Raw genomic sequence first — 11,566 nt, forward strand, 5'->3', positions numbered from 1 at the left:
CAACAATCCTGCAACATTTGCACACGTACCCCATAACTTAAAGTGTAATAAAATTTTTTAAAAAAGAAAACAGGCTCCAAGGTAGTGACTAAACAATAATTTGTAATGAAACAGACTAAGGCACAAATGAGTCAATAAAATTAAGAAATAATAAAGCAGGCTTTAAAGTAGTGAACTAAACAATATGTAATCAAAAATAACAATCATATATAAATGATTCAATAAAGTATACAATTTTTTTCAGATAGAGTCTCACTCTGTTGCCAAGACTGAAGTGCAGTGTTGTGATGTCAGCTTTCTGCAATCTTCACGTCCCACACTAAAGCCATCTTCTTACTTCAGCCTCCTGAGTAACTGGAATTATGCATCCACCACTGTGCCTAATTTGTATTTTTTTTGTAGAGATGGGGTTTCAACATGTTGTCCAGGCTGGTCTCTAACTCCTGGACTCAAGCGGTCCACCTGCTTTGACCTCCCAAAGTGCTGCAACAGAGCAAGCCACAAGGGCACAAATACTTCCGTGAGAATAGTCGGAGCTCCTCCTCCTCCATCAGCTTCTGACTGAAGGCTGCTGGCCCTGGCTGATGCCTGTTACCCACAAAGCCTCCTATGTCACCTGGTTACCAGGAAACAACAAAGTCAGGCCAGTGGCTCACAATGCCACTTCCCACAACCCCACCCAAAGGCTCACAATGCCCATCCCTGCTGCTGGCCATCTGTGGCCACCCTGCCCCTCTCCGTGACTGCATTATTCATCCTGAGTGGCCTGAGATACTCCATTTTTCACCATAGGCCTCAAAAAACCCAGAAATGTCCCTTCATAGATTCTATATATAGAGTGTATCTAACCTGTGAATAAAAACAAAGGTTTCATTCGGCATGATAAATCCACAAACACACAGCATTTTCACAGAATCCTTTGGGGCCCACCTCTCACCTTCAGCTTCCTGTTCTTGGTTATTTGGGCTTCAGTCTTGTATGCTCTGTCAGGTTCTAGGCCTTGTAAGGGTGAGTTCCATGTCTCCACTCATTTATATGTGCCCAGGACGGTTGGCTCTTGGGAGAGTCTTCATGACTGAGGCCATGGATCCTTCGCACTGTCCCTTGAATCCACTTGACACAAAATACTCATCCTGCAATGATGCTTTGAAAGTGATGCTTCCATTCAATTAGGGGCCAACTGTATTACGGATCCCTAGTACCCAATACATGGCATATAAGAAATGAATGAAAAATGAGTGAATGAACTCAAGTGTGCCTACAAGGTGAGAGAAAAATGGTCCTACTTACTAGGTGTGCTACGAAGGCATCTGGAACCATTGGCTTTGCTATTTCATAGTAGGCTTGGGGCTTTGAAGGCTGGTATTTCCTCATTCTAAACCTCAAATTCCAATAAATTACCACCAAGTGGACAAAGGTCCATGGGCCAGAGCTCTTGGTGTGAACAACATATCTTTTGTGGGTGTGATTAATGGACAGGGACTATACAAAACTAAAAACAATGTTTGTGTGCTGACTACCTGCAAGCCATGGTGATAAAACACTCTGTATACACGATCTTATTCAATGCTTGTTACAAATCCATGAAGTGGATTTTTACACAAACTTTCTATTCGAGCTTTTTGGAACAAGAGGCTAGTGTGGTGACTTTCACCTACTCGGCAGCAGATTCAGATACTTGTTATCTGATGGCCAATCTCGTTACATGTATACTCCTACATGCTTCTCCTCCCCCTCTCAGGATTTTATAGCAAATCCCACACATCATATAATTTCCTCCCTGACTCTCTTGGTATATGTCTGTAAAAGATATGATTCTTGTTCTTTCAAGACAAGGTCTCTCTCAACCAGGCTGGAGTTCAGTGGCATGATCTTGGTTCACTGTGGCCTCTCCTGCCTCAGCTTCCTGAGTAGCTGCAACTACAGACTCACACCACCATGCCAACCTAATTTTTTAATTTGTATTTTAGTAGACACAGGGTCTTGCTATGTTGCCCAGGCTGGTCTAGAATTCCTGGATTCAAAGGATCTTCCCATCTTGACCTCCGACACTACTGAGATTATAGGTGTGAAGCGCCGTGCCCGGAGACAAGAACTCTTTAAAAAATATAATAATCCCAATACCATCATCAACCATCTCACACCATTGCTCTTTATCACTGTCAACTCTCCTTCTAGCTCCAAATTTCCAGTCATTTCATGTATTTATTGTGTGAATCAGGATCCAAATAAAGTCTCTCCTTGGGATTGTTTGATTCACCTCTTAGGATTTTCTTGATCCTGACCAACTTCCCACTTTGATCTCTGTGCTGTCCCTTGTAGTCCATTTATTGAATAAATCAGGTCATTTCCCCATAGTTTGGATTACGCTAAGTGTGTTACGCTAAGGCCAGCCCTGCTCAGACACATTCACTGGCTTGGACGTCCCCACCTTAGCAAGACCTGGGAATCCATGCAGGGTCCCCCTCTGAGCAGATAACCTGATTTTCTAACTCTCTCTGCCCTTCCCAGCTCATGTGTGAATCCCTGGGCTATGCAGCAGCCACACCCACCAGGCCCTTAGGGCACTGGAGTTTCACCCACCTCCCCAGGGGCAGGACACCAATCAGCTTCCGAACCTCCAGCAGCTGCTCAGAGTCTAGGGTCAGCACCATGGCACCATTGTGGAAAGCCAGGGGCAGGAGGGTCAGGACAGCCAGGGTCCTCCCATCCAGTACAGCCCCAGCAACTCACCCAGCTCACCTCAGAATCCAGTGGCTCCAGTGATGGGGCTGGGCCCTCTGCAGGTGGGTGTAACCTAGGAAGAGGATGTCATGTTCCCTGTGGGAGAGGAGGAGCAGGGGCTTAGGTGGAGGCCAGGTCAAGGCCTGCCAGTGACACTGGGACACTGCAGGCCTGGGTCACCCCAGGAAGAAGTGTTGCCCTACAGCACTGCACCTGAATGAGGGATCCAGGATCTCCCAGGGACAAATTGCTCTCAAGGGAAAAAGAGGACGAAATGGGGCCATGTGAACCATGGACTGGGCCTGAGCTGTGGGGCTCCTGGGGTGAGGCTTTGCCAGGAACACCCAAAGCCTGAGCCTCTATCACTCAGCATCTCCCAGCCGGGGCTAGAAAAGGGGAGGAGGCACATGTTGGGTATGACTTGGGTATGACTTGGGAGGTTTCATTTGAGGACCCCAGAAATAACTGGGGCTCATAAAGTGCTACTCGGAGCAGGTGGGATACCCTGCCCCTCATTCAAGTTACTAATTTTTCATACTTTTAATAGAAACAGGGGTTCATCATGTTGGCCAGGCTGGCCTCAAGCTCCTGACCTCAGATGATCCACCCACCTTGGCCTCCCAAAGTGCTGGGATTACAGGCATGAACCACTTCGTCCAGCCTGTTGTTGTTTTAAATAAACCAACTTTGCTGAGATATCACTCACACTTTAGTGCACATCCATCACCGATTTTAGAGCATTTTCGTCACCCCCTAAGGAAATTCTGTACTCAAGGCCAGGTACGGTGGCTCAAGCCTGTAATTCCAGCACTTTGGGAGGCCAAGATGGTAGGATCACTTGAGGCTGGGAGTTCAACCAGACCACGCCACATAGTGAAAACCCGTTACTACAAAAAAAAATGTAGAAACATTGCAGGGTGTGGTGCACACCTGTGGTCTTACCTACTCAGAAAGCTGAGGTGGGAAGATCATTTGAGTCCAGGAGTTTAAGGCTGCAGTGAACTATTACTGAGCCACTGCACTCCAGCCTAGGTGACAGAGCAAGAGCTCATCTCTAAAGACAAACAGAGAAAATTTGGCCGGGTGTGGTTGCTCACGCCTGTAATGCCAGCACTTTGGGAGGTCAACGTGGATGGACCACAAGATCAGGAGATTGAGAACATCCTGGCCACATGGTAATACCCTGTCTCTACTAAAAAATACAAAAATTAGCTGGGTGTGGCACATACCTGTAGTTCCAGCTACTGTGGAGACTGAGGCAGGAGAATTGCTTGAATCTGGGAGGCAGAGGTTGCACTGAGCCGAGGGCCATTGCACTTCAGCCTGGGTGACAAGAGCAAAACTCTATCTCAAAAAAAAAAAAAGTTAAAAATTTTAAAATTAGGCTGGATGCAGTGGCTTATGCCTATAATCCCAGCACTCTGGCAGGCTGAGGTGGGCAGATCACCTGAGCTCAGGAGTTCAAGAGATCAGCCTGGCCAACATGGTAAAATCCATCTCTACTGAAAAAAATACAAAAATTAGCTGCATGTGGTGCACATACCTGTAATCCCAGCTACTTGGGAGGCTGAGGTAGGAGAATCACTTGACCCAGGGAGGCAAAGTTTGCAGGTAGGAGAGATCCCACCACTGCACTCCAGACTAGGTGACAGAGCAAGACCCTGTCTCAAAAAAAAAAAAGTAAATGAAAGAAACCCTGAGTTCTGTAGCAGACACTCCGTTCCTCCTAGCAGCCTTGCGCCACCTCCATGGTCACAATTGTGTGCCCTTATTTCCCTCCCAGTCTGAGAAACAGGGGTCACAGGGAGCTGACCAAGAGGAGGGGTCTCTGACAACACGTGGAGACTCCCCAGCAGCTCCTCCTCCAGGTCTGCAAGGAACAAATCCAGACCCAAAGACACCAGGTCCCAGAAGCCAAAGCCTGGGATGAGGCCAGCAGGAGGCAGCCTTTGCCTCTGCCTTTCACCAGATGGGCTGGGTGGGGACACATAATGCGGGAGACGTGGGACACAGGCAGAGTGGGGAGAGACTCTTGCTGCTCCAGGCACAGCCAAGCTAGTGCCTTAGTTTCCTTCCCTCAAATCTGCAAAGGATGAGTTCTCTTCCTTTTTATTTTTTAGTTTTTGAGGTGGAGTCTCACTCTGTCTCCTAGGCCGAAGTGCAGTGATGCAATCACAGCTCACTGCAATCTCCGCCTTTTGGGTTCAAGGGATTCTCCTGCCTCAGCCTCCCAAGTAGCTGTGATTACAGGTGCACACCACCATGTCTGGCTAATTTTTGTATTTTTATTAGAGACAGGGTTTCACCATGTTAGCCAGGCTGGTCGTGAACTCCTGACCTCAGGTGATCCACCAGCCTCTGCCTCCCAAAGTGCTGGAATTACAGTCATGAGCCACCACACCAGGCCCCACAAAGGGTGACTCTTCCCTGCCTGCTGAGCTAGACTGCACTGGGAGTATTGGGGACTGCAGGAAATGCCCCACTCCTGGCTGTTCTGCCTCAATCTCGGCGTTCTGTAATACCCGTCCCCCAGGGCCTGGCATCTCCACCCTGTTTGTCCCTGCCACCTAGTCTGCTGTTCAGGATGCCATCACACCTCTCTCTAACCCCTGGGTGTGCCTTGGGACTCACACCTCTGTGGGATCCACCATGGTCCTGATGGGCTCCCACAAGAGGCCGGAGAGCATCGAGCAGGTCTGCCACATCCATAGTCTAAGCTCCATGACCACCTGTGCAAGCAGGAGGTGATGCTCAGGGAGGCTGATGAGCTGCTTCCCTGGGGAGCCAGGACCCTGCTGAGCTCTAACTGCCCCCTGGGCTCCCCAACATTGGGACAGCAAAAAGCAGGGGGTTGGAGGGGCTAGAGGCACCTGGTCATTCCAGCTGCATCCCGTGTGCAGCTTCCCAGCAGTTTTGCTAATGAGCTCTTGGAAGTGAAGGGAGGCCCAGAGTCACAGTCTAGATGCCCAGAGGAGTCAATCCAGGCAGGGCAGCTTTCATCAGCCCTGCCAACCTCCCTCCCTACCCAAGGGCCCCAGGTCTTGCCCAAATCTCTCACCAATTCTTAGCCCTGTTGTTCATTTTTTTCTTTCAATTTTTTGTAGTTATGAAACCTTGTTATGTTGCCCATGCAAACTCTTGGCCTCAAGTGATCCTTCCACCAGAGCCTCCCAAAGTGCTAGGATTATAGGCATGAGCCACTGCAACTGGCCATGTCCTGAGATCGTCACTGCTGTCTGCCAATGGTGAAGTAAATGGAACAATGGTGCTAATGCTCCAAGTGGCCCAGGGCCAGGTGAAGACGGGAGGCCAGGAAAGCAGTGGGGCTGCAGGGATCTTACCTTCAGGTGGTGCTCGCTGGCTGTGTGGATGTCCTCATCATTGGGGTTGAGTCTGAAGGTGCCCTAGGCCCACTTCTCAGTCACCTATAGCAGGTGGCAGTAACGCTGGGGGGCAGGCGAACAGGTATCAGGAGTCAGGAGAGCCCCTGCCCTGGTCCCACCCTATCCCTAATGGCTGACTGTCCCTGTCTAGGAGCTGACTCCTGAAAGCACACCCTGGGACGGGGCATCTCGGGTGGGGACACCTTCACTCATGAGCCATGTGGGCATCGGGGTTGTTAAAGGATGGAGAGAGGCACTCATCAAGGCACACAGTTAAACAGCACTTGAGCATTTAATTAGTTCAACATGAAACCACAGACTGGCAACAGTGCACTATTTGCTCAGGGATTTGGTGGGAGCCTGGGGCCACAGGGAGGGGCCTCGGGCCACAGGGAGTACCTGGTAAGCTGCCTGTTCCTTGAGCACAATGTGTACCAAGGGGAGCTGGAGTGAGGGTAGCTCCATGGGAAAGGGACAGGATTGCCACCCTGAGCTGTGTGACCATAGGCAAGAAGACCCCTCTTCTCCAAATGAGGTCAACCACACAGGTGATTTTGGGAGCCGGTGCCCGCTCAGACAGTCTGGATTTGAGCTTTGTAGGTGGATGGGAACCTGGGAGGGTTTAGAGATGCTGGGAGAACCTTTTTCCTGGGAGAGCTTTCCAAACAGGGAACAAACAGAGCCACCCTGGGCCCCGCTGAGAAAGGATCCTACTGGAAGCTCTCGCCACTGTCTTGCTCCACGCTGGTGGTGATGGTGATGGTGATGTCATCAATGCAGGTGGTGAGTGTCGTGAACAGAAGCACAGACCACTGCAGTCCCGCCGAGCTGAAGTCAAAGTCTGTGTTGTGGACAAAGTAACCCTTGGGATATTCAGGGTGGTAGAACTGTGGTTTGCTGGACCCCTGCTGTGGGTTGTTTCACCTCAGCTCACATGTCTGTGGCCTCCCCAGATCCAGGCCCGTCCATTCTGTGAAGGCAAATCTGTCCCTAGCAGGAAGACTATGGGGTGGGGTGGGGAGGTGGGGCATGTGGTGGAGGCAGGATGGTAGCCACTTGCAGGTGTCGGTCATGTAGCAGATGATCCCTGGTGGCTGGATGGAGGGAGTGTGTCGTTGATGGCAATAGTGATGGGGAGGTGGGAGGGCAGGGGCCCCACCTGGACCAGGCTGCTGATGTTGGCCTTGAAGGGGAGGTAAACCCCCATGCTCTAGCACATCGACCCCGTTCACCCATCACAGACACTGGAGATATGGGGAGGGGGTGGCAGGTCAGTGCATGAGGAGGGGCCATGTTATTGGGCACTCCCTCATAACTTGCAGCATAGAGCTGAGGCCTGCCAGCCAGATGGGAAGAATGGCATCCCAATGGGGTAGACTAGGTCACCTATCCCCCTACACAGGGAACAGCCTCCAGGGCAGAGCAAGGAAGGGCCCCTCACCGTTCCAACCCAGGAGACAGGCTGTGGGTGGCACCTGGGACTCCCATGCTGTTCAGCAGCCACACCCACCCACCTGCCCTACGTGCTCCTGGCTGCACTCACCAGAATGGCATAGGAGTGGGCACTGCCAATCCTCAGCACCACTCTTCTCTGCAGGTCCTGGGTCCACCACTCTGGCAAGGTCACATCCCATTTGTGCCACACCCAGCTGACAAAAATGCCATAGCCGCGAGTCCTGGCAGATGTTCTTGAAGCTGGAGAGAACCTGCATGTCCAGGGTGGGGCCAAACTGTGGAGAGAAGGGTGGAGCTCAGCTCCTAGGCCCCCAAACAGATCTGGACCAAGTTACATTCCTGGCTTCTTTGCAGAGCTGACCTCAGGATGTTTAAACTGTCTCCTCCTCCCCATCCTCAGGTCCAGCTCTGTGCAGCCCAAGAGGCTCTGGCCCGACTACTGGGAGGAGTGTTTGGGTGGCTCATGCCGGTAATCAGTGCTTTGGAAGGTCAACATAAAACGATGGCTTGAGGCCAGGAGTTCGAAACCAGCCTGGGCAAAGTAGTGAGACCCTATATCTAAAAGAAAAAATTTTTTTAATTAGCCAGGCGTGGAGCCCCCTAGCTAACTTGCAAGGCTGCGGCAGGAGGATCGCTTGAGCTCAGAAGTTAGAATTGCGCCACTGCGCTCCAGCCTGGGCAACAGGGCCAAGCCCAGTCTCAAAAAATATTTTAAAAATTAAAAACAAACATTAAAAAAAAGGACACTGCCCGGGCTCAGCCTTCGCCTCGGGAGGGGGCTCGGCAGGGGCGCTTCCTCCTCCGCAGCAGCAGTCCTCCTGGGTCCCCTCCCTGCCCCACTCCTCCAACCCAGCGCTCCCAAGCCCACTGACCTTTAACCTCCTCTGGGCCCCCAACCCCCGGGCGACAAGGGAAAGGAGCCTGCGAGGCGGCCCGGGCTCCCCTACTCCCTCCGCCCGGCTTCTGTGTGCCTCCCGGCCCTGCCCTAAGTACCGCAGCAGCGGCCGCTACCACCGCTCCTGGAAGCCCCGGCGCCGGTCGTTGGAGAAGTCGGCGCGGAAGCTCCAGGGGCTGTCCAGCTCCTTGCACTTCCATGACGGGCTCTCCCGGGGGTACAGCATCCCGCCCTGCAGCACCACCGTGCAGCCACACAACAGCCCTGGCGCTGCCTAAACCACCGCGGACCCCAAAGTCAGGCTTTCTGCTCTGCTGCTCGGCTTCCGGCTGCGGGGATAAAAGAAGCGCGGGAGGAGGCCGGCGGGCACGTCGCTTGACGTACTGAGGCCGTCGGCGCCATTTTGGTTGAGGGCGAGTGCCAGGTCTGGAGGGGAGGGGGAGCCGGGAGCTGCTGGGTGGTGCCAGGGACTGGGAACCGCGGGCTAGGCCTTGGCGAAATGGGACACTCACACTCAAACCCAGTCAAGAAGGGCAAGGTCTTCCACCCCGACCCAGGCTGGACGATCCAGGGCGGCAGGCCAGGACAGAACCCCTGAGATGTGAGATTCCCTATTTTCTTCAAGGAGCACCTCAACTTGCTTTCCCCAGCGTAACTCCTCTGAGCAGGACCCAAGGGAACCTCTTCCATGCCTGCCAGGTGCATCGGTGGCCCTCGCCTGTAATCCCAGAACTCTGGGAGGCAGAGGTTGGTGGATCACTTGAGGCCAGTCTGGCCAACATGGCGAAAACCGATCTCTACTAAAAAAAATCAATAAATAGCTGGGTGTCCTGGCGGGCACCTGTAATCCCAGCTAGTAGAGAGGCTGAGGCTGGAGAATCGCTTGAACCTGGGAGGCGAAGGTTGCAGTGAGCCAAGATCATGCCATTGCACTCCAGCCTGGCCGGAGACTTATCACACACACACACACACACACACACACACACACACAAAAAGGCCAGGGCCGCGGCTCAAGCCTGTAATACCAGCAGTTTGGGAGATTGAAGTGGGCAGATCACTTGAGGTCAGGAGTTTGAGACCAACCTGGTCAACATGGAGAAACCCTATTCCCACTAAAAATACAAAAATTAGCCAGGTGTGGTAGTGGTCTCAGACCAGCTACTCAGAAGGCTGAGGCAGGAGAATTGCTTGAACCTGAGAGGCGGCCATTGCCATGAACTGAGATGGTGCCACTGTGCACCAGTCTGGGTGATAGAGTGAGATGCCATCTCAAAAAAAAGTTTACTGAAAACCTTTAGAACAGGAAGGAAAGGAAAGGAAAGAAGGATAGTACAACTTGGAAGAGGGCCAAGTGTGTGACCTGAGAAACCAAGTGCCCTGCTAGACCTCTTGACTTGGGGTTTCATAAGCTGGCATCCTTCTGGGGTCTTGCCACTCCTGATTCCTTAGCTTGGGGCTGAGAACACACGTTCTTCTTAGACCATAAAGTCATTCTCAGGGAACACATCAGTTACGGCTGTTGGGTGCACCTGCCATACAGAGGGGCCCCTTGGGTCCTAGGACCACCACCTGGACTCAATTGTTTGTATAATTCCTCCCCACCCCCTGTCTGATGCTTGCCCAGTCTTCTGAAAATGGACCTTAACACTGGAAATGGAGTCCCCAGTGTAGTGAAATAAATACATTCTAGGAACTGACAAGGCCTAAAGGCTTTTTCACAAAGGTTTATGCTCTTTTTTCCTTATTTTCTTTAATTTTACTTTTACATTACCTTAGCAAAAGGTTTACACACTTAAATTAGGATACATTTCACTGTTTATGAGGCAGGTTTAGGCCAAATTTAACAAAAGTAATCCCAGCAACAGGGGAGGCTGAAGCAGGAGAATCACTTGAACTCAAGAGGCAGAGGTTGCAGTGAGCTGAGATCATGCCACTGCACTCCAGCCTGGGCGACAGAGTGAGACTCCAACTCAACTCATAAGTAAATAAAGGGAGAAACATATATTTATATATGTATAATGTTTATGTTATATGAAAATATGACATTTCTATTTATAAAACAATCTACATATTTAATACATTAATTCATTAAATATATATTTTATATACATTATATATACACATATAAAAAGGAATTTATTATGGGAAGTAGAATTTATTATGGGAAGGTCCTCTCCTGAGAGGCAGAAACTGTTGCCTCCACCACAACTTCTCTCTTGGCTCATTCCAAGCTTGGCCAAATTAGGGAAGTGAGTGGAGGTTGCTCTGCATGCCCCCTCCTCTGCCTAAGTGTGTTTTTGTAACATCAGCTGGCATCACACAAAGGGCAGGAGAAGCAAACACCCAGAACTCTTTTGCTGGTCAGAGATTCCCTGAGTGTCTGTCCTCACCCAAGCCTGCTCTGTGTGTCTGTGTTGTGAAGCTTGAGTCTTTGGAAAGAAATCGGAAGGGGGGCGGGGTGGCAAAAATGTTGCCATGAGAATGCTTCTCATTCCTCTGTTCTTGTAGGGTCCTGTTTTGGGGGAGGGTGGGGGTTGGGGGAAGTGTGACCTTGTGTCTTTGTCAATAAACTCATTTACACAAAATTTTTAAAAAAAGGAATTTATTTCTTTGCTGTTCTGACACTTCCCTGGTCTTCTTTTCCCTGTTGGTTCTGGTCTTGTCTCTGATTCCTGGAGGTAGCCAGCCTCTAAATCCATGGAATTTCTTGAATGACAGGTGTGTCTGTTACTCATAGTGGCCACCCCAGGGTCACAACTGAGTGCATGCTAACCAGATGACTTGGCCAGGGGGCAACCACACCAGAAAGACCAACCATGTGATTTGAAGGTTGTGATGTTGAGCCACATAATGTCAGCCCGACCTCCAGAAAGGAACTGGGGGGCTGGAGATGGACTCAATTGCCTGGCCAATGATTGCATCAACCCACCTGCTGTGATAAAACCCCTGGACGTGGAAGCTAAGGTGATCTTCCCTGGTTTGAGATACACATCAGTATGCTGAGAGGATGATGCATCCTGAGGACACAGAAATGTCATCTTCAGGACTCTCTCGGAGTTTATACTACGTGTCTCTGCTTTTGACTGGTGTTACTTTTGTCAGTTTTTCT

At 50.8% G+C, this 11,566-nt stretch overlaps 1 protein-coding gene and 1 long non-coding RNA gene across 3 annotated transcripts; both read right to left on the reverse strand.

Moving 5' to 3' along the window:
* Positions 1 to 485: 485 nt before the first annotated feature.
* LOC128930931 (uncharacterized) lies at positions 486 to 3,944 on the reverse strand. 2 transcript variants are annotated; one of them, XR_008479214.2, is made up of 4 exons: positions 3,667 to 3,944; positions 2,743 to 2,820; positions 938 to 1,144; positions 486 to 616 (listed from the first exon to the last, which is right to left on the reverse strand). It is a non-coding gene; the product is annotated as an uncharacterized LOC128930931 (long non-coding RNA). The 2 variants fall into 2 exon arrangements; XR_013526857.1 differs by lacking the exon at positions 3,667 to 3,944 and having other exon boundaries at positions 2,743 to 3,611.
* A 454-nt stretch (positions 3,945 to 4,398) lies between these two features.
* Positions 4,399 to 11,495, reverse strand: LOC100385242 (putative inactive beta-glucuronidase protein GUSBP11). The gene is made up of 5 exons (XM_078350184.1): positions 11,387 to 11,495; positions 8,556 to 8,947; positions 7,651 to 7,837; positions 6,822 to 6,948; positions 4,399 to 6,170 (listed from the first exon to the last, which is right to left on the reverse strand). Exons 1-5 carry the CDS (start codon positions 11,493 to 11,495, stop codon positions 6,146 to 6,148), a joined length of 840 nt encoding a protein of 279 aa, XP_078206310.1. The 3' UTR covers positions 4,399 to 6,145.
* Between the last annotated feature and the right edge of the window lie 71 nt (positions 11,496 to 11,566).

This window comes from Callithrix jacchus, chromosome 15 (assembly GCF_049354715.1).
Source record: "Callithrix jacchus isolate 240 chromosome 15, calJac240_pri, whole genome shotgun sequence".
NCBI lineage: Eukaryota > Metazoa > Chordata > Mammalia > Primates > Cebidae > Callithrix > Callithrix jacchus.